Genomic DNA, 23,913 nt, shown 5'->3' with positions numbered 1-23,913 from the left:
TTTGTATCACATTATCTTCCACATGGCATGTTGACGTGTCATCTTGATGACGTGAATGTTACATGGCATCAAAAATTACTAACTAGGAATTGGGTTTTTTCCTTTTTAACCACCCAAATGTCCAAAAATTATTGATTAAGGATTTGAAACAAAAAATTAAAAAAAAAAACCTAATTGCTTCAAACTGATTACTATCTTCTTAGTTGAAGCCATCCTTCCTAACCAAAAAAACCTTCACTTTCTTCAACATTCCTTAAACCCAAGTACCTTATAGTCAGAATGTCCTTTTCCTGTTTGCAATTTCTATTTCTCTTCTAAAAATTACTTTTAATTAGTCTTGAATTTTCAAAATCTGTGAAAAATGTGAAGAGAGAATCTATTATTGTTAGTAAATAAAATTCAACATCATCAAATTTCCCTTACAGATTATAGGAAAGAGAAAAGTATTGGATTTCTCTTATAGATTCTAGGAAAGAGAAGAAAAGGATTTGACTTTCTTTTATTTTGGATCAACATTGCGTGTCTTTGTTAGTTTTAGTATTATAAACGTTGTGTGTCCTACCTTTGCTCTTCCTTTTCTCAAAATCGTTTCTAGACATTCTCATATTTCTCTATACCAACTTTTAGTCGAGCAACAATAGCTTCAATAAAACTAGAAGGGTTGGATTAAATTTTTTTTTAATTTTTTGTTTTGAATCTTTAATCAATAATTTTTGGACATTTAGAAAGGAAAAAGCTCAATTCCAATTTAGCAATTTTTTATGCTATGTCATTTGCCATGTGGTATTGACATCACCAAGATGACATGTCAGCATGCCACGAGGCAGATGATGTGGTATCAAAAATTGCTGATTGTACCATTCACTAACAAAGGTTAGTCAACAGTTAGTGAGAAGGGCTTATTTGATTCATAATAAAAATTTAAAGATTTATTTGAATGCAATAAAAAAATAGAGACTAAATTGACTTTCTTGATATAGTTCAAGAGCTTATTTAAGTATTTAGCTTAATTTAAAAAAACAATGAGATGATAGGGAATTAATATTTGAAAAAAAAATCAATTATAATCTAATTATAAACAACAAAAAAAGTTACTATATGTGGTAACTCTTTTACTAATTAATCAAAATCAATTCATATATACACTTTATGAAAGTTACTTAATGAATATTAATTATTAAATTAAAGTTTATTAAAAAAATGATACATTCACTCGTTACTTAACGGCCAACTTAAATTTATTTATAAGTAGTTTAGAAGTTATATATGTCACAAGCTATATCTTTATGTTTTTTTCTGCTTTTTTCTTACGATAGGGATTATAGTAAATTACAAAAATGTTGAGTTTTAACATAATAATTTGGGGATTTGATAAGTTATCCCATCAAAAACATAAGGCAATTCTTTTTCTTGTAATCTCAACTTATTATTCAATCGAATGTCAATTATAGAACATTTATCACACTAAATAATTGGTGAATTTAATTACATTTATAAGTAATTTGTGGTCTAATTCATAAATAATTTGTTATATATAAGTGATTTTCATTGATTATGAAGTTAGATGTCATTTTGTAATTATTTATGATTAATTAATTTTTACTCTATTATTATTTATACATTGAAATAGTTTTATAACTTTCATATAAGTAATTGATGGTGTGCCTTAATGAACGACTAAATTTTGACTTAAATCATTTTCTAAATATGTAACTAATTGACTTATATCATTTTATATAAGTAATTTATGGTGTGTCTTAATGAATGATTATGAAAGGGTATATGTCAAAGTTCTTGTGGTTTCCCTTTCTTATTTTTACAATCTCAAAATTTACATATTTAATTTTAATTGGTTCTAGTTCTATAAAAGAAATTTTGTTTATGTAAATCTTTTAATTTTAATGTTATTCATGAACATACATAATTTTTTATTTTATATATAGTTCATATCCTTTTATTTTATATCAATATTTGTAGATTTCACATATAATTATCCACGTGCAACGTGTCACGGGTTAAAGTTTTCAACTCAAAAGACAGACCTGATAGGTGGAGGAAAGCTCTTATTTATAAATCTAAAACTCACCCCATCTCTTACTAATGTGGAATTCGAAACAAGTGATATTAGAACATACTCAAATTTTCACTAATGTGAGACTTTTATAAGAGATATCAAAGTCAAGATAGATTCAGATTAGTGTAAGCAGTGGCTAGACTTGGTAATTTTGGACACGATACGAGAAGACACGGGTTAAACAGGTTTTGGGCTTAATCTTAACGTGTTTTGTGTCTAATCATGTCTGACACGTTAAGACACAAAAATTTTCATGTCTTAACATGTCAGACATGATAAATACGTTTAAAATACGTTTAAATATGCTTACTTAATCGTGTTATCATGTTTAAACGTATATACGTGACACGTTTATTAATCTATTAAAAATTAATAGTTAAAGACTATTTTAACCTTATATAAATAATTTTAAATAATTATTTTAGTAGGTTTTTTAATTTTATAAAGAGTATAATGTAATTATATGATAATGAATTTTATGTATGTTATTTATATTAAATTTTATTATATTTGATGTTATTATTATTTTTGTTTTGTTATAATTATTTTTATAATTATAGATTTTGGATTTAAATAATAAAATTATATTTAATTACAAATATTTTTATTTAATCGTGTTAAATGTGTTAATCGTGTTATTAATTGTGTCGTGTTGTTTATTGACACGTTTAATAAATGTGTTAATCGTGTTATTAATTGTGTCGTGTCGTTTATTGACACGTTTAATAAATGTGTTAATCGTGTCATGTCGTGTTATATGTTTATTAAACGTATACGTGTACGTGTTTTAAATTTAAGACACAAATATTAAACGTATCATGTTCATGTTTAGCTTTAGTATGTTTCGTGTCTAATCGTGTCTGATACATTTATGACACAAAAACACGAATTGCTAGGTCTAGCAGTGGCGGAACCAAGATTTTAAATTTAAAGGGGAAAAATGAAAACTTTAAGATTTGAGGGGGCGAAATTATAAATTTTTTTAAAAAATAAAAAATTTTAAAATTTTAAAATAAAATAAAATAATATATATAAATTTTAGAATTTTAAGGGGGCGGGGGCCCTTACTAAACCCCCTTCCTTCCGCCTCTGAGTGTAAGGGTTTTTCTCCTTTATGAGTAAAAAGTCAATGCAACGAGGGTGTTGCACAATTGGATGAGATAAAATGTCACAAATCAAATATTAGTAAGAGATGTGGTTAGTCTTGAATTTATAAATAAGAGTCTTTCTGTCAAATCCTGTTTTATAAAATAATTACGACGTCATTTACATGCTCAATAGAATGTTTACAGATTTAGAAAGTTCGAGAAATCGTTAAAAGATGATATTGCCCCTAATGGTACCATTGAGTCGATTAAGCCTCGAACTAGTTCAAATAGGAATTTTAATGTGAAATTAAGAGTTTCACAGTTCATGGATGACTCAAAATGGTAATTCGGAGTTCGAGGATCAATTTGGAGTCAAACCGAAATTTTCACTATCCAAGGGTAAAATGATCATTTGCCACTTGAGGACAAAATAAAAATTTTTAGAAAATATTTTTTTTGGTCCATTTGACTTATTGGAGTATGATTTAAGTATTGGAGTATGATTTGAAGTTTAGAAGTGAAAAATTTTAATTTCGGTATAATTTGGAGTATAAGGGTGAAATGGTAATTTTGCGACCCCGAGGGCAAATCGATAAATTTTCACCCCCGACACTTGTCAAGACCAAGGGATTTTATTCATCATGGAAATGGATAAACATGAGAAATGTGTGGTGGAGAATTAAAGAATTAAAAGTCAAATATTTAAAATTTGAGCCAATAAGGAAATGCCATGTGTCATGTTTTTATTATTTTATTCTTTCTTTATAAAAAGGCCAAAAATCAGCCCATTTCTCCCATAGTGATCAGCCAAATCAGAAGAGAAGAGAAACCAAGGAAGAACAAACCCTAGGTGGGAAAAATCAAAAAGAAAGTGTTGGAATTCAAGGATTTGATCAACCAAAGGTAAAATTTCTTTGATTTTGCTAGTGATTTACCTTACCCATGCATTTTTCCTTAATTTCCATGGTTAAATTACATGTTTTCATGATGAAATTATGGCTGGTCAAAATGGGTATGGAGAGAGAAAGATGTTAGAATTGTTTGATTTTGAGTTATGTTGGTGTTTAGAGTTAGTTAAACATGTTTAGAAACAAAACAACAAGAAAAGAATCCATTTTCCCCATGAACCTTCAATGGCCGAAAGTTCCAAGAAGAAAAAGTGAAGATAAATTTGCCTAATTGTGTGTTAATTAGTTGTGCTTGGTGAATTGAGGGATTGGAAAAGAAATGGAGAAAGTTGGAGTGAAATTTGACGCATTGGCCAATTTATTGGATGAAAAATCGACTTAGGTCAATACCGGGTCTAGATGGCTACCTGTGCATTTTTCATTTCATATCATGCATATATATCGAGTCTGAAATAGCTTATGACTGTTAGACACAATTTAATTGAAATATGTGCCATGGATTATGGCTAGGTGGTGAGCCATTAGATACGGGTAAAGGACTATTCCGCGGACTAAAAATATGAGTATATCGACTCCTAGAACAGTGAGTAAACTTACTATCGTCTTAATTATCTAAAGTAAATTTATTTAATTGTGTGATTTTATGAAAAAATGGTTTAATTGGAAAATTATTGTGTTTTATGGGAAAATGAGATTTAATAAAATAATTTTATAAAATTTTGCAAATTTAATAATGATTTCAAAAATAGAGTAATTGGAGACCTATACTATGATTGTGTTGTTTATCTATGATTTTACATTAAATGGCTTATGATAAATGTGGGTATGACTAGTTATTTTTATGATTTTAAGAATATGTGAACTGTGTGTTAAGTGAGCCATGTCATACTATTGTGATTTTATTGGTTGGTGGATTATAAAGTGGGCACTGCAGTGACGGGGGTTCTGTGGGCCAGCCTAATTAGAGGGGCACGGTTCTCAATTATTGAGCTTACCTCGATTGGAGAGGCGCGTAGGATAACTCCCGAGGTAGGATTTGAGTACACTTCACGCTGGCCACCACGTGAAATTAGGACTCAGCCAACGTCGAGGAACGGCTGTGTTGTCAGAGGTGAAATGTGTTTATATGTGTGACAATAAACAGCCTTGGCGGTCTCGGTAAGATGCCTTCGCGGGGTATCCCCGAGAATGGATTTTTGGCAAGGGCTAAGTTTTTGAAAAGTGCATAAGCCATGTTGAGTAATTGGATGAAATCCAATTATTTATATGGGTTGGGATGAATTATTTTAATTATCTCCTATTACTTGGCTTTAGATTATTTTGATGATGTCTGTCTACTCACTGGGATTTTATAATCTCACCCCTTCTTCCTATCCATTTTTTAGGCTCAGGACAATTTGTTGATAGTTGATTAAGACGAGAATTAATCTCGAAGTTGCATCTTAGAAAGTAAGGGTTCGTAGCCCTACATCTTCTTAGTCAGTTGGGGGCCCACGTGTCACTGTAAAAGAAATTTTATTCTTCAGTTATTTAATTTAAAATATGTATGAATATATTTAGCTTTTACACCATGTTTTTGGCGAGTTTCGATATTTTTGAAGAAAAATGACGAAAATGCCCCTGTGAGCCAGAAAGTAATATTTTATTGTTTTGATTTGGAAATGACTTATGATTTTTTTTGAAATGTGAGATTTAATAACTGTCGCTTACTAGGGAGATGCAGAAGCTGATGCTAAGCCTTGCAGGGTTTCGATCGGCATTCGGGGTAATGAGTGCCTATCGGGACGTCGCGGCGATTGTCACGGGCTCGATGGGAGTTCCGGGTCGTGACACTTTCTCCACCTATCAAATATATCTTTTGAATTGAAAATGTAGTCTCGTGACACAATGCACTTGTAGCAAAAACCCGTAGATGATAGTAGTATAGAACTTATATAGTTGTTTTAAGTATTCCAATTATCATTGTTATAGAAAAAAATCACTCATCGATTATTTGATTAAATTAAGCATGATTAAGAAAGTTACTTTAATCATCACTATCAGTAAGTGGTGATAAAAAATAAAATTTTGTATCAATTAAAACATTTGGTATGTTCTAAGCCACTTGCATATAATAAAGAGTCCATTATCAATTAGTTTAATAAGAAAGATTATTTTATAAACAAGTGATGAAGTTTTCAAATTCCACTAGTCATTTTGATAATTGCACATGCATATTTAAATCATAAACAAACAAATCATGAAATTGACATGGTTATTCTAATAGACACAAGTTAAGTAATCAAATTCACTTGTAGAGATAAAAATTTTATCCTCAGTGTATATAATAATTAATAGACATATATATATATATATATATATATATATATTTATAAAGGTTTTTTCTAAAATACCCTTCATATATAAAGTGTTTTTTAAAATAGCCCTTTTTATAATTTTAACTATTTTTAATAAAGAAAAATTAATTTTAGACAAAATTACCCTTAATAAAATCAATCCATATGTTTAGGTCCACGCCTCAAACCGACTCATATCCTTTAAGCTTTCCTTGCCAGATCATTCATCTTTAGAGTATTCATTACCAGAAAGAAAAACCTTTAACCATTTTGAGCATTTTGAAGTGATTTTTAATATACGAAAAAAACTTTTGCGCATTTTGAGCAGTTTAAAGTGGTTTTTAATATACGAAGAAAAACCTTTGAGCGCTTTGAGCATTTTTAAGCATTTTGGAGTGATTTTTTATATATGAAGAAAAACTTTTAAGCATTTTGAGCATTCTTCGCCAAGTAGGCATATTCATTGATTATGTTGTTAGATGGAATATAGTGTATTATTTGAAGTAATTGATTTTATTAAATGGAATTAAACAGTTTTGGTGGTTTTTAGACATTGCATAACAGATTTTTGGGCATTGCATGACTAGTTTTTAGGCATTACGTTATTAATTTTTAGACATTGCATAACTAATTTTTAAGTATTGAGTGACTAGTTGATATAGCATTGCGTGACTAGTTTTTAGACATTATATGACTTAGGCATTACCTAAAAATCAGTTACGCAATGCCTAAAAACTAAAGACACAATGATTAAGTCATGCAATACCTAAAAATTAATCTCGCAATACCTAAAAACCAATAATGCAATACTTAATAACTAATTGATTTGCCTGCTCGCAGTCAGGTTTAAGTTGCCAAAGTCATATAGTGTTTTAATTTACAGATATGTCTAATCAATTTCAACTCCTCAACTTTGAGGTTCTATGAATAAACCAATAAACTCAATAACTTAAAACACATACCTGGATTCCATCTCTACTCTTTGGGATGACGAGATAGACAGCATTTGGTAAGAAAGAGAAATCGAGATTTAATTTTAAAATTTTTATCTAGATGGCAAGATAGAGAAAACCGAAATCATTTTAATTTTTCTAAAATTGTTTAAAATGTATTGTTGTCAAGTCATATCAAAATTTAACTAAAAATAATTAAAATTATAATAAAAATATTTTTAAATTGAACTTATGAAGAAAATTATTTCTCGTAATTTTTTTTGCTTATGAGTAATGCTTTCATTAAAAAGAGCATGAACTTAAGATGTGTATGGATGCCTTTTTTTATCCTTATCACTTGAACTAAAGTCCAAATGACATGGATGACATGCTTAATGGTTATCATAATAATAAAAAAATAAATAATCCTTTTTTTAGAGCATTCTAAAGGTATATATGGGTCCCTCATGGGGTTATGTGGGTTTGAATTGAATTTTGAAGGAAAGTTTGTGTGAGAGAGGAATCAATATAGTGCTGTTTGAGCAGGCAATTACTTGTCTGAAAGATTGTGACCTTTTCCGCAAAATGGTCGGATAATAATTCTCGCTTTCACCACCAAAAAGACAAGGCGTTGTATCATTTTCACCACCCTGGAATTCACATACTTTGTGGCTCACATAAATTGACAAACATATATACGTATATGGCAACCCAAATCAGCAACTTTAATTCTCAATGCTGGCTACCTTATATATAAACCCAACAGAAGCTGGATTTGTCCATATACATCAAAGGATTCATATTGCAATAAGTGGCACCCAGAGAGATTCCTCCGCCTTCTTCCCTAAAATGCCAAACCAAGAAAACTCAGTGGCTGTGGTCATGGTGCCATTCCCCGCACAAGGCCATCTCAACCAGCTGCTTCACCTCTCTCGGATCGTCCTCTCCTATGGCATCCCGGTCCATTATGTTGCTACACCCACACACAACCGCCAGGCAAAGATCCGAGCCCACGGTTGGGACCCGGTGGCCACTGCAAATTTCCATTTCCATGACTGCCAAGTCCCTCCTTTTCTTTCCCCTCCTCCAGACCCCAGTTCAGCAATCAAGTTCCCTTCTCATCTCCAGCCCTGTTTTGATGCCTGCTGGCATCTTTGTCAGCCTGTCACTGAGTTGTTACGCATGCTTTCTTCACAAGCAAGAAAGGTCATTGTCATTCATGACTCTATGATGGGATCTGTAGTTCAAGAAGTTGGTTCAATCGCCAATGCGGAGTCCTACACTTTCCATACCGTTTCTGCTTTTAGTCTCTTCTTTTATGTATGGGAATCAATTGGGAAGCCAGAAGTTAATGCAGAAATGCCTGATGAAGGCGACGTTCCTTCTCTAGAAGGATGCTTCACCAAGGATTTCTTGGAGTTCATCGCCTTGCAATTCCAATATCTCAGAGACAATGCTGGGATCATATACAACACAAGCAAAGTGATAGAAGGTCCTTACTTGGAGTTGCTCGGAGGCATAATGAGAGGAAAGCAACATTGGGCTTTAGGGCCATTCAATCCAGTAAGAATACCTGGAAAAAACAGTTCGGCTAGCCGGCACTTCTGCTTGGAGTGGCTTGACAAACAAGCTACAAATTCTGTACTGTACGTGTCATTTGGGACAACAACCGCCATGGATGATGAGCAAATCAAGGAGCTCGCGATTGGTTTGAGGAAAAGCAACCAAAAGTTCATTTGGGTATTAAGAGATGCAGACAAAGGAGATGTTTTCAATGGAGAAGTGAGAAGACCGGAACTTCCACAAGGGTATGAAGATTCAGTGAAAGATACGGGGTTGGTGGTGAGAGACTGGGCACCCCAGCTGGAGATTTTAGCGCACCCAGCCACAGGTGGCTTTGTGAGCCACTGCGGCTGGAATTCTTGCATGGAAAGTATCACCATGGGAGTACCAATAGGGGCATGGCCTATGCACTCTGATCAACCAAGAAACGCAGTGCTGATTACAAAATTGCTCAAAGTTGGCATTGCTGTCAAGGACTGGGAGCGGCGGGATGGGACAGTGACAGCACCAATAGTTGAAGATGCTGTGAAACGTTTGATGGCCTCCAAGGAAGGAGATGAGATGAGGAAGAGGGCAGCAGAAGTTGGTGGTGCCGTGCGGCAGTCGGTGGCTGAAGGTGAGGTTTCTCAGAAGGAGAGGGACTCCTTCATTGCTCATATCACTAGGTAGGCTTCTCCTCACAATCACTACGACATGAATATTTTTCTTTCAAGTATTTTAATCTACGAAACAAAATGTAGTGCCTTTCGTGTCTTTAAATCTATGGAAAACTATGTGGAAATTAACGGAAAAAAGGAAAAAGAACATTGTTAGTGCATAAAATATGCATATAAAATGGCTAGTATTAGAAAATTTTGCCATCAAAGATTAAAAATCCCTTTCATGGGGAATAAATAATTAAAATGGGAGCCTAGAATTTTTTTCCTTTTTGGGACAATCACCTGAGTACAAGTAGCTGAAACCAATTTATTGTGGTAGTTCGAAATTTTTTTTTGTCTTTTTTCTTTGTGGCTATGGATCAGTGCTGGACCATTAAAGACTTTTTAAAGCCTAAAAGGGTCCTTCCCTCCATTTTTCAAGATAGAAAAAAGATTAATCTCCTCTTCAAAGAATTGTTGATCTAATGCTGTAAAATAAGAATGCAAGAGCTGAGTTGCTGCACACACGTTTGCTGAGCTTCATACGATGACAGGAAATGAATTAGAATGAAGCGACAAAGAAAGAAAAAGGCGGAATGAAGAGAGAAAAGGAGGTAGCATCATTTGGGGCCTGTCTAGAATCTATCCTCGACCCTACCAATGGCCTGTTGGTATTAAATGGCCATTTTGGTGATTTCATAATTAAAATGAGCAATAGTTTCCGACCCATTAAAGGGACAGCAGCCTTTCAAAAGAAATTTAGAGGGACAGCTCTGTATATGTAATTGAAGGTCCTTTTACCCCACCGAACCGCCCGTCATTTTCCTTCGCATACCCCCATTTATTGTTCTCACTAACCTTCTAATTACCTCCTCAATACTGCTCTTACATATGTTCACTACAGTCAACGTGAAAATCAATATACAATATATATATTATACATGCCGATCACTACGTTGCCATTGAACATTTGGTAGGTCGAGATTATTGACCATCGATCGCTCAATTATAGCTAGGCTAGATTATTTTAAACGTCAAAGTGCAGTCAAGATTGAGCAACAGCCAATTAACACCATCCCTCGTTAATATATCCACTTACCATTGCTAAAGAGTCCAAAAGAGAAACAAAATTTGGTATGGAAAAAAAAAAGGAAATAACTCAAAAAGTCATTTAAAATTTTACACAATCAATATAAAAAAAATCAAGCACGCTTAAAAAACACAAAATATTTATGTGATTCGGTCTTTTAATTATATACATCCACATATAGAGTGACTAAGAAAGATTCATTAAGAAGAAATGAGGAGATAATAACATCAGTCTCAAATTCATATCCCTTGTCCCACTTACATTCAAATCTTTCTCCATTTGAACACTCACTAAACTTTCTCTTGACTTGATTATATATTTTTTGATGCCATATGACCTATTTTTAGGGTCAAGTCCAAGAGTCTTATCCTAGTCTAATTAGGATTCAATATCCTAATCTACCTAGAATTAAAGTATCATAATCTAACAAGAATTCAAAACCATCACAACGAATCTCCACCTTTAGCTTGAATTCGCTAAGCTTCACCTTACAAACCAATTTCTATTGTCACCATCAATGCTCCAAAGGGCCTCAAGCTCTATAGACACCAATCAAGTCTAAGCAATGCTTGAACTTTATCTTAAAAATTGACTTAGTCAACATTTTTGTTAAATTTTCAACTATAGCTACTTTCTTCAATACAATCTCACTCTAGAAACAATCTATTGAACAAAGCTACACTTGACTTTGGTGTTTTTGATTCTCTCGAAGAAACATCTAATTTTAGTCAAATAGATGGTGCTTTGACTATCTAGTGCTTGTCTAAAACCAAGATCGTTAACTAAGCCTTAAAGTCATAAAGCCTCCTTCACTATCACAACCCAAACCCAAGTCATGACCGATGCGAAGACCCAATAAACAAAACCCACTAAATCCACATTAAAATTATGCAAGTTGAGTTCATAAACATATCATTTGATTGGAGATCAATGAATGTAACTCCCCCTAAATTTCCAGCATTTATATTAGTGAACTCTTCAATGTATGATGTGTATTAACAAATATATTTTGAGTAAAGAATTTAAATTGATTTGATGTTCATGCCAAAATTTTGTAGAGAAAAGTAATTTAAAAGTCATTTGAGTGCAATTGAATGTTTCTAAAACCCTTTGGAAAGTTGGTTTGAAATGAAGAATCGAATACGATTGGAAAAAGCCTTAAAACTTTTCTTTTTTGTAAAATTAGACTGCAAGTATCGATACCTTTGTGGCGGAATACTTTCTGCCTTTCACGTATCAATATCTAAGGGATGGGTATTGATACTTTTGTGTCAAAATGCTCCTAGAATGCATTCTCCTCTTTAGGTATAGACACTGGCTTCATGGGTACTTGCTTCATGGGTATCAATACCTCATTCTTAAAAACACAAACTTCATGCTACTTTTCAGCAAAACAAGCTCAATTCCACAATGCCACCCTTAGTGGAACATAGATAACATAATCCCTCATTTCAAATACTCAAATTTGAGACATAATTCAAGCATAAGGACGAGTAAAGAAATATCTTTTCAATTCAAGTATAAACATACAAGAAAATTTTTTCAAAGCTTACACTTTTTACTATAACTATTTTACCATTTGCAAAGACTACTACAGAAGAACCATCACCATGGTCCGCAGGTACTTCGACTCCGAAATAAAATGATAGCCTCGCTATCTAGAACAAAATGATAGCCTTGCTATCTATAGACCTCGTGCATATAACCACTGACGTAATGTGCAATATCACATGAAGGCACTGTGACCCATAATTATGTGCTTTCTCTTTTCATCACACATGGCTAACACCAGAGGAAAAATATCTTTCCTTTTCTCTCCTTTCTTTTTTCTTCTCTCTGTTTTCCTTTCTTCCTACCAAATATAGTGATGAGACAACGATTACCATTTATCACATCCCTTGAGTTACCGGTAAATAATTAACTTTCGTAAATAATGCATCTTAAAAGATGATAAGACAATTAATAGACAAACCAAAAAACTAAATAAGAAAGGACACATTATATAATTAGATGAAGAATTTGAATATCAATGGATTGTTGGGGTCTAAACTTACAAGTTCAGTTCAAGAAGAAACCTATAACACACTGATCTATCTATTCTTATGTTGGCTCCAAATTTCAAGGTCTTACAGGATAAGACCTCATACATATCACGTGCCAATATAACTTGCTGTTGAATGGATTGAAGTGCAGAAAAGATAAGAAAAGTTTGGGAGCATTCAGACTGAGAACTGACCCCACGTTGCATGTGTGCAAGGGGATAGAGTTTACGAGTTCACCTTGGAATGGATGAGCATTCCTCACCATGACAAATTATAAACAGATACATGTAAAGAACATCTGGCGCATTGCCCCAAGGAAACTTTGGCATCACCAAATTTTGACACGTATGCTGTACTGATGCTATAAATCTACTATCAGTATTGATGTCATGTGGGCTTTTTCCTTTCGTTTGTCTCTAGTGCGTGTAAAGTGTTTTGTGTCTAGTTCAGGCTTAGATTTTTCCCAACATAAGTACAAAAGTGATTATTATCCTGATCAGTCATTAGTGGCTACTTTATTTAGCAGAAAGTATCCATTTTGGATTCAGTCTACGTCATTTCTTTCTGTTGGAGTTTCTCAAAGGTAGTCTAGTTAGATTTGGTCACTACTTGCTTGAGGCCGCTTGTTGGTCTGTGATCTCATCCAAAAGTTGACGGAAATATGAAAACTATTAAAGATGCAATAATTTTGTTCGACAATAATAGTAGCTTTGACCCTTAAAACACTGTTGGAAAAAGGCCTCAAGCCTCCTATTGCTTTTTCTTTTTAGGATGGGTAGGCTTATGTCCGTGGATCTTTTGTTTAGATGTCCCCATCATGAACGGAATGGGTAGCCCAGATTGCTTTGTGATTCATAAAGCTAGGCCTCAAAGGGTGTGTCATTTATTGCTTATTGCTTGGACATAGCTTCCACGTCAAGGCTGGATAGTCACGGAAACAAAGTTTCAGCTCAAACTTGTACGAAGTGAGCATTACTGTTCACAATTAACAAAGCAAGAAACCTGACCGGATATTATTCGTGTCAAAAGGTGCCCCATAAAACTTCATGTAGATTACCATATGAGAAAATTAATGTTATATCTTCACAGGACTTATGGGACATTCTCATCACATCTTTCTTGCAATGGATGATTCGAAATTTAGGAATCTCTGGTTCAAATGCTGACCTAGTGGGAAACATCCACCGTTGTATAGGCTATCAGATTCAAAACCTAGTATTCTTCCTCACAAGTGATGCTCTTTTCCCCTGCCTTGTCGTGATCCCTTTTGCTTATGGGATAAAATTGGTTTCTAGTCAGTCCTCAACAAAAGAATGTCCTGCTGTACCATATTCATAACCACAAGTCCACAACCTTGACATCTATTTTAATTTCGGGGAAAGTTTGGTGTTAGCTGTTCAATTATGGCCTTAAAACACTGATATCCCGAGTTAAAAGGGTAGTAGCTTCTAGCTTAATACACTTTTTGGTCCTCCTTGTCAAATAACGCAAAGAAGTATATACTAGCAGTAGAATTAAGGTAGTTTGTGGAATCAGCAGTAAGGCAATGCATCCCATTGAAGAGAGAGACCGCAGCAGAAGTTGATAATCCCTGCTTGCTTGAATTAACTGTTGTAGTCGTGAAATTATTGCAGGCTTTTCATTTTGGATTGGCTTTAAGGATTAAATATCTAAGAACCTAGTTTTCGGAAGCCCAAGGATTCCTTCAACAGAAAAGAAGTTTGATTACAGACTTTATGTTGTGGATATTCAAAAAGCTTGGTCAATGATTGCCACTGCCATTCAAAATCAATGATCCTAGACTATAAATTGGAACCAGGGATTATAGTAACATAAAGCTTGAAGCTGGTTTGCTGTCAACTTTTGTGCTGCAAAGGACTGAGTCATATTGTTTCACTAAAGCTTTTCGGTATAAGAAAACAAGGCTTCCAAATAGAAAAAGAATATTGCATTACCAAGTGTTAGATGGTAGTACTCATATATGGTAAATTCCAAGCAGTGGACCATCAAAAGGTTGGTCTCCAGCTCTCTGTTTTTAATGTGCCATTCCAATTCCATGTTCCTAGTCTTTTATTTCCAATGTGTCCCAATACATTCCTTTCAAATTGTGCCCAACGTATCATAGTATCAGGAAAAATTAGCCGTATAAAATTGAGCCAACTCCTACTCCTAGTTGAAGATTCTTAAAACAACAGAATCACCGAGAGTCCTTGCTAAGTGTTACGAATGGCCAACCACACCAGCCATCAAAGCTATGGTTCAATCAACCATAAGCAAGCCCCAGTTGCTGTGATCGTTGTGCCTTTCCCTGGCCAGAGCCATCTGAACCAGCTTCTCCAACTATGCTGCCTCCTTTCTTCCCACAAAATTCCAGTCCATTATGTCTGCTCCAACATCCACAACCGTCAGGTCAAGCTTCGCGCACATGGCTTAAATTCTTCCCAAATTTCACTGTTAACATTCCATGACTTAGCAATCCCTCCTTTCATTTCTCCCCCACCCAATCCAAGGGCCACAACCAAGTTCCCTACTCATCTGCAGCCATCCTTTGAAGCCTATTTGCACCTTCGCCACCCCGTTGGTGCACTTGTAAGTGAACTTTCTCAATCAGCCGAAAGAATAATCATTATCCATGACAGTGTAATCGCTTCCATAATCCAGGATGCTGCTTCTATACCTAATGCAGAAATTTATGCTTTCCAAAGCATCTCTCCCTTCACTTTGTTCTACAACATCTGGGAAGCCAGGGGGAAACCTTTCCAGCTAGAAGCTGAAGTAGCTGAAATACAAAACAAGCTCCCATCCCTGGACGGTTGCTTCAGCTCTGAGTTCGTAAATTTTGTGACTTACCAATACCAATTCATGAATTTTCAAGCTGGAGAACTCTATAACACCTGCAGATTGATTGATGGTACTTACATTAACCTTCTAGCAAAACTACAGACCAATGTGAACAGAAAACAATGGGCCATTGGCCCATTAAACCCTCTAAAGATCCATGAGCAAAGCAATCCAACTAGACGTCACAAATGCTTGGAGTGGCTCGACAAACAAACACCAAAATCTGTACTATACATTTGTTTTGGAAGCTCAACTTCCATGCCCGATGACCAGATAAATGAACTTGCAATCGGGTTAGAACAAAGCAAGACAAAGTTCATTTGGGTATTGAGAGATGCTGATAAAGGAGATATTTCCACGGAAGTTAGGCAACTCAAACTTCCTGAAGCGTTTGAGGCAAGAACAGAGAGATCAGGAATGGTTTTGAGAGACTGGGCGCCCCAGCTTGAAATTTTGGGGCATCCATCTACTGGCGGATTCATGAGTCATTGCGGATGGAATTCGTGCATGGAGAGTATCAGCATGGGAGTACCTATTGCGGCGTGGCCTATGCATTCAGACCAACCGAGGAACACTGTTTTAGTGACACAAGTGTTACAAATCGGCCTGGTTGTTAAGGATCGGCAAAGGATGGAGGACAAGGTGACATCTTCTGACATCAAGGAAGCTGTAAGGAGATTGATGGCCTCGAAGGAAGGGGAAACAATGAGGAAAAGGGCAGAGGAACTAGGAGAAGCTGTCCGGGAACAGTCTGCTGCTCAAGGTGGAGTTTCTCGTGTAGAATTGGAATCTTTTATTGCTCATATAACTAGATAGGAATTGTGTAAACTTTCAAAAAAAAAAAAAAAGATAGGAATTGTGTTGCGAAGGCAAATGTAAGAAGCTTCTTTGTCATTTCAAATAAACTCTGGCCAATGCTCAATAACAGTCATGCATTAAGCTAGTAAACTAGCCATAAATAACCGAAAAAAATACTACTTCAAACAACTTTTGCAGCCAGAGAACCTTCTCAGGATTAGCATCTGCATCGCCGTAATGGATATCAAAGAAGACACTGAAATTAAGAAACCAATAGAGACCAGAGTGGGTCAGTATCAGATAAGACCGAACAATAATGAATTTGACTGAATAAATTTCTTCTTCAGACGAAGTTTAAAATGAGATTGATATAAAGTACTGTATATTATCAAAAATCAAACATAGATATAAATTAATGATAAGACAAACAGAGGAAGCAAGTCAGAAATCGACTAAGGTGATGAGTTTGTTAAGAATCTATAAATTAAAAAACCAACCAAATTTAATTCAATTGATGAACCCAGCATTCCCCTCTAATTATCTCCACGAAAGAAACAGAAATTCCTTCATTTTGTAATCAATGGCTAACAAATATGACCAAAATGGCCTGAAACTAGCTCCAATTGTAGTGATAATTGTGCACTTTCCAGCACATGGTCATATACAGCAGCTCCTGCAACTGCCATGCCTCATATCACCCTGCAACATTCCAGTTCATTACATTGGCTCTGCCATCCATAATCGTCCTGGCTTGAACTCTCTTATCACAAATACTGCATCCAATTTTAATTCCCAATCCCTCTTCTCCCTCCCCTCCCCTCCCCAACCTTGATGCCTCCAATCCTGCACATCCCCACCGTCATTTAAAGCCTTTCTCCTCCTTTGCCAACCCTTAGCTGCAAACACTCTCTGTCACAACTGATAAAATGATTGTCATCCATGATTCTCTAATTGGTTCTGTAGTCCAGGACGCTGCTTCTATACAAAACTCAGAAGCATATCCTTTCCGGAGCATCTCTGCCCTTGCTTCATTCTTCACCCTATGGGAAGCAATGGCGAGATCTTTCCAGACACTAGTAGAAGTGGCAAACAGGCTTCTGTCCATTGAAGGTTGCTTCAACTTTGAGATCATGAATTTCATATCTAATCAAGCTGATTTTTTTAAATTCAGAGTTGCAGATCTCCAGAAGACTTGTAGATTGATGGAAGGCACTTTCCTTGATCATCTAGAACGTATTAATGAAAACAAAAAGCAATGGGGTAGCGGACCACTAAACATGGTAAAAATCTGTGAGCAAAGGAATTCAATTAGCTAAGGCAAGTGCTTGGATTGGCTAGATAAACAAAAACCAAATTCTGTCATCTATGTATCTTTGGGAACCACGACTACTATGGCAGATGAACAAATCAAAGAACTTGCTCTAGGACTAGAATAACGCAGGATAAAATTTATCTGGGTGTTGAGAGATAAAGGAGATGTGTTTATAGAAGAAGCAAGAAGAGCTGAACTGGCAAAAGGGTTTGAAGAGAGAACAGGAGTATGAATGGTTCTTAAACGGAAATTTTGGCACACCCATCAAACTGGTGGGTTCATGAGTCACTGCGGATGGAATTCATACATGGAGAACATTCGCATGGGAGTGCCAATAGCAGCTTGGCCCATGCACTCGGACCAACCAATGAATGCTTTGCTAGTAAAACTATTGCTTAAAATTGAACTAATTGTATGGGAATGGGCACCCAGAGAACTAAAAGTGACGTCATCAGCTATTAAAGAAAGGGTAAGCAAGTTGATGGCATGAGATGAAGGAGAAATGATGAGAGAGAGAGTTGGAGAAGTAGGAGAAACTATACGACAGATAGCTGCTGTTGAAGGTGGAGCTCCTCAAGTGGAGTTGGAATCATACATAGTTCATATATTACCAGATAGATCCATAATAATATAGTGTAAGCTTGATAAGTAGATAGATAGACAAAGATAAAAGTAATATTGTTTCATCATTCATGTATTACTTTTCCAGGTACAGTGCTGTCTATATAGAAAGGTCTTAGAATCTCTCTTAACTATGAAAGTTGTAGGTAATTTCCCAGTAAGAAACTCTACTACAAGATTGTTTTATTTGTGGTGCTCCTATCCATAAATTAAATTAAAAAAAAAAAAAAAAAAGTGTTTGGGAGACTACTGTCAAAGCAAAAAAATCATGTTCAAGTTCATGCAACAGATGGATTAATTTGCTTTAACTGGACAATAACTGTTTCATATTACAAAACAGCTAGCAAAATGAAAAAGAATAACAGATCATTTTGGAAGAGTATATATGTGGTTGATTAATCCAAAATCATAAGACTCACCAAAAAGTCAGGAAAGTAAGTATTCAGATATATCATTAAACAGACTTAACTTTATCAACTACTTTCGATCATCTCACCAGGAAGAGTAACTTGGGAAGAAAATCTGAAATGCAGCAGATATAGTCTCTGAGCCATTTTAGACAAAACTAAAGGCAAAGCCCATCTTAGTTTCTTTGGCGTTTTACCATATATGTTTGCTGAAACCAATTAAGCTAGCTTATTAAATTATCATCATATCTTGAATTTGTTATCAAGCATATGTAACTGTGAAAGAAACCGCAAAGATTGTCATAAACAGAAAATTTTCACCTTCGTCAATCATGAACTGCATTCTTTCTACTTATTTTAGAGGATAGAATGATGGGTTCAAGCATTCAAAACGACTGATCTTTGACTCTATAAGATTCCATGTAGAAAGTCACATTTTCCACCCTCTCGGAAAATACAGGTTTTAAGTATCAGTATATTTTTCTGAAGATGCTATGATTTGCAGTTAGCCATATCAATGTAAGACCATATATATGGATATCACATCAAAGTCTAACGAGTAAATCATGTGTTTGCTAAGCTTTTATTCCTCACATAAAGTTCTTAATGCCTCATCTTGTATGTGTTTTAATGGGTAACTAAAGATAAATTAGAGAAGGTGACAAGGATAAATCCCATCTTGTATATACAAAGATAAAACATTCTTCTGAAACCAAGTATGAGAGAATTGAGTTCATCTTTTGCAAAAAGTGACGAATTGAGCGCCACTCCACGGCTTGCAACTCCAAGAATTGTTAGAGCCAAGATAAATATCTTCTTACTTCTTTTGCTGTAACAGTTGTGTAAGACAGCAAGAAATTTTAAGGTAAGACAGCAAGCTCCACCCTATCAAAGGAGAAGAAACTAACACGCCCATTCTCTACATGACAAAACTTCAAAGGGACGACACCCTGCTTCCTCTCAAGGGCCTCAATTTCTACTTTGGATGGTGGATTGCCCCTGTAAGAGAAGACAAATCAAGCAAAATGAAGAACTAACATACAATCTGATAGAAAATTGAAAAACCATGTTGAGAAACATTTCTTGGAAACAAGTACCATGGCTACAAAGGCCCCATGCAATCCTAAGTAAACCATGCAAATTATGCTAAAAGGGGATTTAAATTTTCCAAACTAACGACAGGCTTATCTTTTTAAACTTCCAGGAGAGAACTCTTAAGAAAAAATGGCTGTAAATATCAGTCTCATTTCTGCCAAAAGTTATGCAAATAGCTAATACTAACATTAAAATCACAATGTGATGCATTATGAGCAAAAAACTCCTCCATGTTTCAAAGCGTGGCTTTCTTCCAATGGAAAATGAACTTTTTACAAAAATATATAGTGCTTCTCCATATAGCACTACATGTTCATTGATTTACGAGGCAGCCCGCAAATTCCAGAGAAGCAAGAACCAATCTATTCAGAAAGTTCTCGATCTCCTCATGATTAGGTGTCAATGAAAAAAATTTAAAAAAAGCCATCTAGGGCTAGCTCGGGCATTGAGCAGTATGTGGCTATTGGTAGAGATCTTATAGAGCTGCAGTGGTATCCTCACATCCTCTCCTATAAAGGACTAATGAGTGAGTTATGCAAGTGCAACGGTAATGAAAGGCATGTTAACACAATAACTTTTTGACCTAGAAAGAAAACCAACCTCAATTAAATAAACTTGAGAAATATGAGACAACACTACACTATAGAGTCAACAAAATGAGTTCACGTCCAAGGATGGTTAAACTCATAACATCATATTTAATCCTTAAACCAAAATTATGTTCAAAAATTGAGGACAAGGGAAAAGGCATCAGAGATATAGGAAAGATGATGTTCAGCATATGAATATTAAAAATGAAGAAAGGCTCTACATAAACCACTTTCTTTTTCAGCAGCTCTTAGAAAAGAACTATAATGACAAAAAAATCAACAAAATACTTCACAAAGGCAATTTCATAATCATTTCTTTGTCTAACTAATTTTAGCTGCCAGAAAGGAACCAGTATTTGACAGAAATGCAAATAACAATATAAGTTTCATGCATAGATAGGTGTGATTTTGTATTCAGTTCGCTTTAAACAAAGTCATGAATAGTCTCAATCAAAAAGAACAAAGCAAATTCTGAGAAATTCGAGAATAGAAGAAATTATGAAAAGCTTACAAAGTACACTTTTACTTTTAATATATCCAGATTTTGAAATGCTTATCTTTACCAAGACAATTTTATGATAAAAACCAATACATCTCCGCCTTAAGTGTCTTGAAATATGCAACAGCCTTAATGTCTTGAAATATGCAACAAGTTTTCCAATTAATGCAAATAGCTATGAGAGGCCTAAGAAATTTTGACAGAGTCATTTCATGACTAGTTCTCTCTCTAATAAAGCCAATGTGATGCTTAAAACCTAGTAAGCAACCATACAACATTCTCACATATACTTGCACCTTTAGCCATCAAACTTCTAGGACATAAGACTTTATATGGATAAAAAATCCAACACAAACGCAAATATTCAGCAATGTGAATGAAAGATATGCAATAAAGCACCAGATTTAGAAGTGTACAAGAGTTCCTCAAACTCATGGGATTAGCGATAAAATATTACCTACTTAAGTAGAGGAAAAAACTTGGATCACCAGGAGAAGACTTTCTAAACCTGCTGTTTGGAAGATAAACATCAAAAGCTGGACTCACTTCATTAATCTGCATATTATCGAACAAATCAATGATGATACTCGTGTCTTTAGGCTCCATTTCTAGCAACTCATTTCTCTCTTCACTGCCCTGAAGTGAACAGGTTCCAGTTTTGATCTTTAGACCCTTCACAGACCAAGGGATACCGTGACGCCCAACTATATAACCAAGAGACTTGAGGTGTCTATAAATCTCAAAAAGCTCCCAATAGCACCCACTTTCATCTGAAAGCTTCTCATATACTTCTTTTAAGGAAAGACATATACCATTTTCATCCAAAAGATGCAATGCCCCTATTTCAATCAAAAACCTACAACAAAATATTTTTAAAAAATTACAATCAAAACCATAAGCCTACAATGAACAAAATTTTAAGTCAGGTTGGTTTTCACCTACAGAGTTTCCTCAATGAGGCAATATGTCTTGCCACTACGAACTATCCCCATAGTCACCCACATCTTACCCTTCTTTTCAACAACTTCAGCCATAGCCAAATCATTAATCCATCGGGCCTTTGAAATATCTTTCCTGAAAACAGAATTTTAGCCATTTAATCCACGCTCATATAATCCAGATAAATAGCTAAAGCTTCATTTATTAATTACTTATGCTACTTCAACTTTATGTTTCTTAATTGTTATAGAACAAAAGCAAATGAGAGAAAACAAAACCCTAATTGACTCAAAATGTACAAATTTAAAATCGTTTTATATAAAAGCAAGTTATACATTTTATCCTCAAAGAGTTAACTATTTAGTTTTTAATTTTTTTTTAAACATTGTTTGAATATGTATAGTAACAAGTTTTATGCTTTGGATAGAACTTATGTGAAGCTTCTTCTGTCCTTTTCCTCATGTTCCCTCATGAAAATAAGTCAAAGGCTTAAATTGCTGACTTGGCAAAAACAGTTACCATCAACAACTTTAAAGAAATGTTTTATTTTGTAAGAAGACCTAAGTAAAAACAGATAAAGAACCTTATCTAAATCTTGTACTTACGAATTTTATTCCAGAAGAAAACACTTTTAGTAAAAATAACAACAAAGAAGACAGCTAACAAAACAAAGAGAACCTAAATTGTAATTTGGATAAAAAACCAGATGAGTAGTAACTCTCTTCACCATCATCCTCGCTTCTGTCTTGCAGATAGATCTCATTGTCAGAACAACTTTCCCAATCCTTGGCATCCATTATAATTACAGCAATTGCTGCAAAAATATATATATATATATATATAAGGAAACATGGCTCAAAACATTCAATAATAATAACAAAATGGACTAGAAACATTCCACTATAGCATTATGAAATTTGTGATTAGAGGTTGGACTAACTTCCAATGATTTAACCATTTAATGTTTTTATTAAAAGTGATACAATATCACTCCAATTTCTCCTTTCATCTAAGAAATGAAACTGCTTTGTTCAGATCTATAAGCAGTAAAACACAAATCCAACAAGCTGACTTGAATACAAAACTACCCATTAACTTGGATGAATATTAGCTGATAATTTTTTCATACATTGTCTATCTCTTGGTTCTCTAGTTAAAAAAGGTACACCATTGAAGAATTAATTTAAGAATGTAGGTGAAGTAGTAAAGTTGCCAACTCCTTTTAGATTGTCCCAACTTTCTAAACAGAAAAATTTGGCCTATTCCTGTCTTCTAAACAGGAAAGCAGAAAGGAAACTTGGGATTATACAGATTTTATTTTCCCACAGATTGTGAGCATATGAACGCAAGCAATGACCAACCTTAATACTTCCAAAGCCAATTCTATTCAATAGCTTTTACAGTGATCAAACACAAAAATGCCAAGTTCAAATTGAATGCCTTTTCGGATTTAAGGTTGTTCGATCGTGACCATGGAAATCCAGATAAAATTAATCTGTATTAATAAATAACAAATACCAACATCCTAACTAAACTTCTCAGAGATGAAAATTGCAATCTAACAATTACTAACGGCTAAGCATTATCTTCATATTTACCTGTGAAAGATTCTTCTCTCGATGGCTAGATCTTGTTTTCCAACAATAAAAAAAAAAAAAAAAAAAAGATAAAGACGGAACTTATTGAACCCCAAACCCAAATTTGAAGAAGAAGAAGAAGCAGAAGAACCGTAAACTCAAATAAAAGAAACCCTAAATTCAGATTTGAAGAAGATGAAGAAGAGACCCTAACCCAATTTGAAGAATAAGAGGAAGAAGATGAAGAAAAGAAAGGAGAAGAAGAAATAGATTTAAACCGACAATTTCGGACTTCAAGCTAGAAGAGGAAGCTGGAGGAGGAAGAAGCACCTGAGTAGGGTTCTCTTTTCTTCGTCATTTTCTTCAAAAGGGAAAAGGGTAACAAGTTTTATATTGTAAAAAAAATTTTTCAAAATTTTACAATGTAATGCAATTGAGTACGTTGTAAAAAAAGAATATGACTGCCCATCTCTCGTACCAAACACTGCCACAGTGTTCCTCCCATTTGTCAGATTTGTTATTTTTACATTTTCGGCCCCCATTCCAAAGCCGTAATTATCTAA

The 23,913-nt window shown here is 34.5% G+C and overlaps 3 protein-coding genes and 1 pseudogene across 7 annotated transcripts; 3 read left to right on the top strand and 1 right to left on the bottom strand.

Annotated features, from left to right (window-relative positions):
- Positions 1 to 8,110: 8,110 nt before the first annotated feature.
- LOC18598900 (zeatin O-glucosyltransferase-like) lies at positions 8,111 to 9,759 on the top strand. The gene has a single exon (XM_088806155.1). The coding sequence runs from the start codon at positions 8,188 to 8,190 to the stop codon at positions 9,568 to 9,570; it is 1,383 nt and encodes a 460-aa protein (XP_088662281.1). The 5' UTR covers positions 8,111 to 8,187; the 3' UTR covers positions 9,571 to 9,759.
- A 5,058-nt stretch (positions 9,760 to 14,817) lies between these two features.
- Positions 14,818 to 16,433, top strand: LOC18598901 (zeatin O-xylosyltransferase-like). The gene has a single exon (XM_007028631.3). It carries the CDS (start codon positions 14,898 to 14,900, stop codon positions 16,326 to 16,328), a length of 1,431 nt encoding a protein of 476 aa, XP_007028693.3. The 5' UTR covers positions 14,818 to 14,897; the 3' UTR covers positions 16,329 to 16,433.
- An 803-nt stretch (positions 16,434 to 17,236) lies between these two features.
- LOC108661978 (zeatin O-glucosyltransferase-like) lies at positions 17,237 to 18,256 on the top strand (annotated as a pseudogene).
- A 947-nt stretch (positions 18,257 to 19,203) lies between these two features.
- Positions 19,204 to 23,756, bottom strand: LOC18598903 (uncharacterized). Of its 5 annotated transcripts, none has more exons than XM_007028633.3 (5): positions 23,372 to 23,756; positions 22,452 to 22,587; positions 21,777 to 21,908; positions 21,292 to 21,690; positions 19,204 to 19,649 (listed from the first exon to the last, which is right to left on the bottom strand). In XM_007028633.3, exons 2-5 carry the CDS (start codon positions 22,568 to 22,570, stop codon positions 19,511 to 19,513), a joined length of 789 nt encoding a protein of 262 aa, XP_007028695.3. In that variant the 5' UTR covers positions 22,571 to 22,587; positions 23,372 to 23,756; the 3' UTR covers positions 19,204 to 19,510. The 5 variants fall into 5 exon arrangements, with proteins under 5 accessions (XP_007028695.3, XP_088663082.1, XP_088663083.1 ...); XM_088806956.1 differs by having other exon boundaries at positions 22,492 to 22,587; positions 23,372 to 23,752; XM_088806957.1 differs by having other exon boundaries at positions 22,501 to 22,587; positions 23,372 to 23,752.
- Between the last annotated feature and the right edge of the window lie 157 nt (positions 23,757 to 23,913).

This window comes from Theobroma cacao, chromosome 5, assembly GCF_053813885.1.
Source record: "Theobroma cacao isolate CCN51 chromosome 5, ASM5381388v1, whole genome shotgun sequence".
Taxonomy (NCBI): Eukaryota; Viridiplantae; Streptophyta; class Magnoliopsida; order Malvales; family Malvaceae; genus Theobroma; species Theobroma cacao.
Note: the sequence above shows the minus strand (reverse complement) of the source record. Positions and strands in the feature narration are given on the sequence as shown.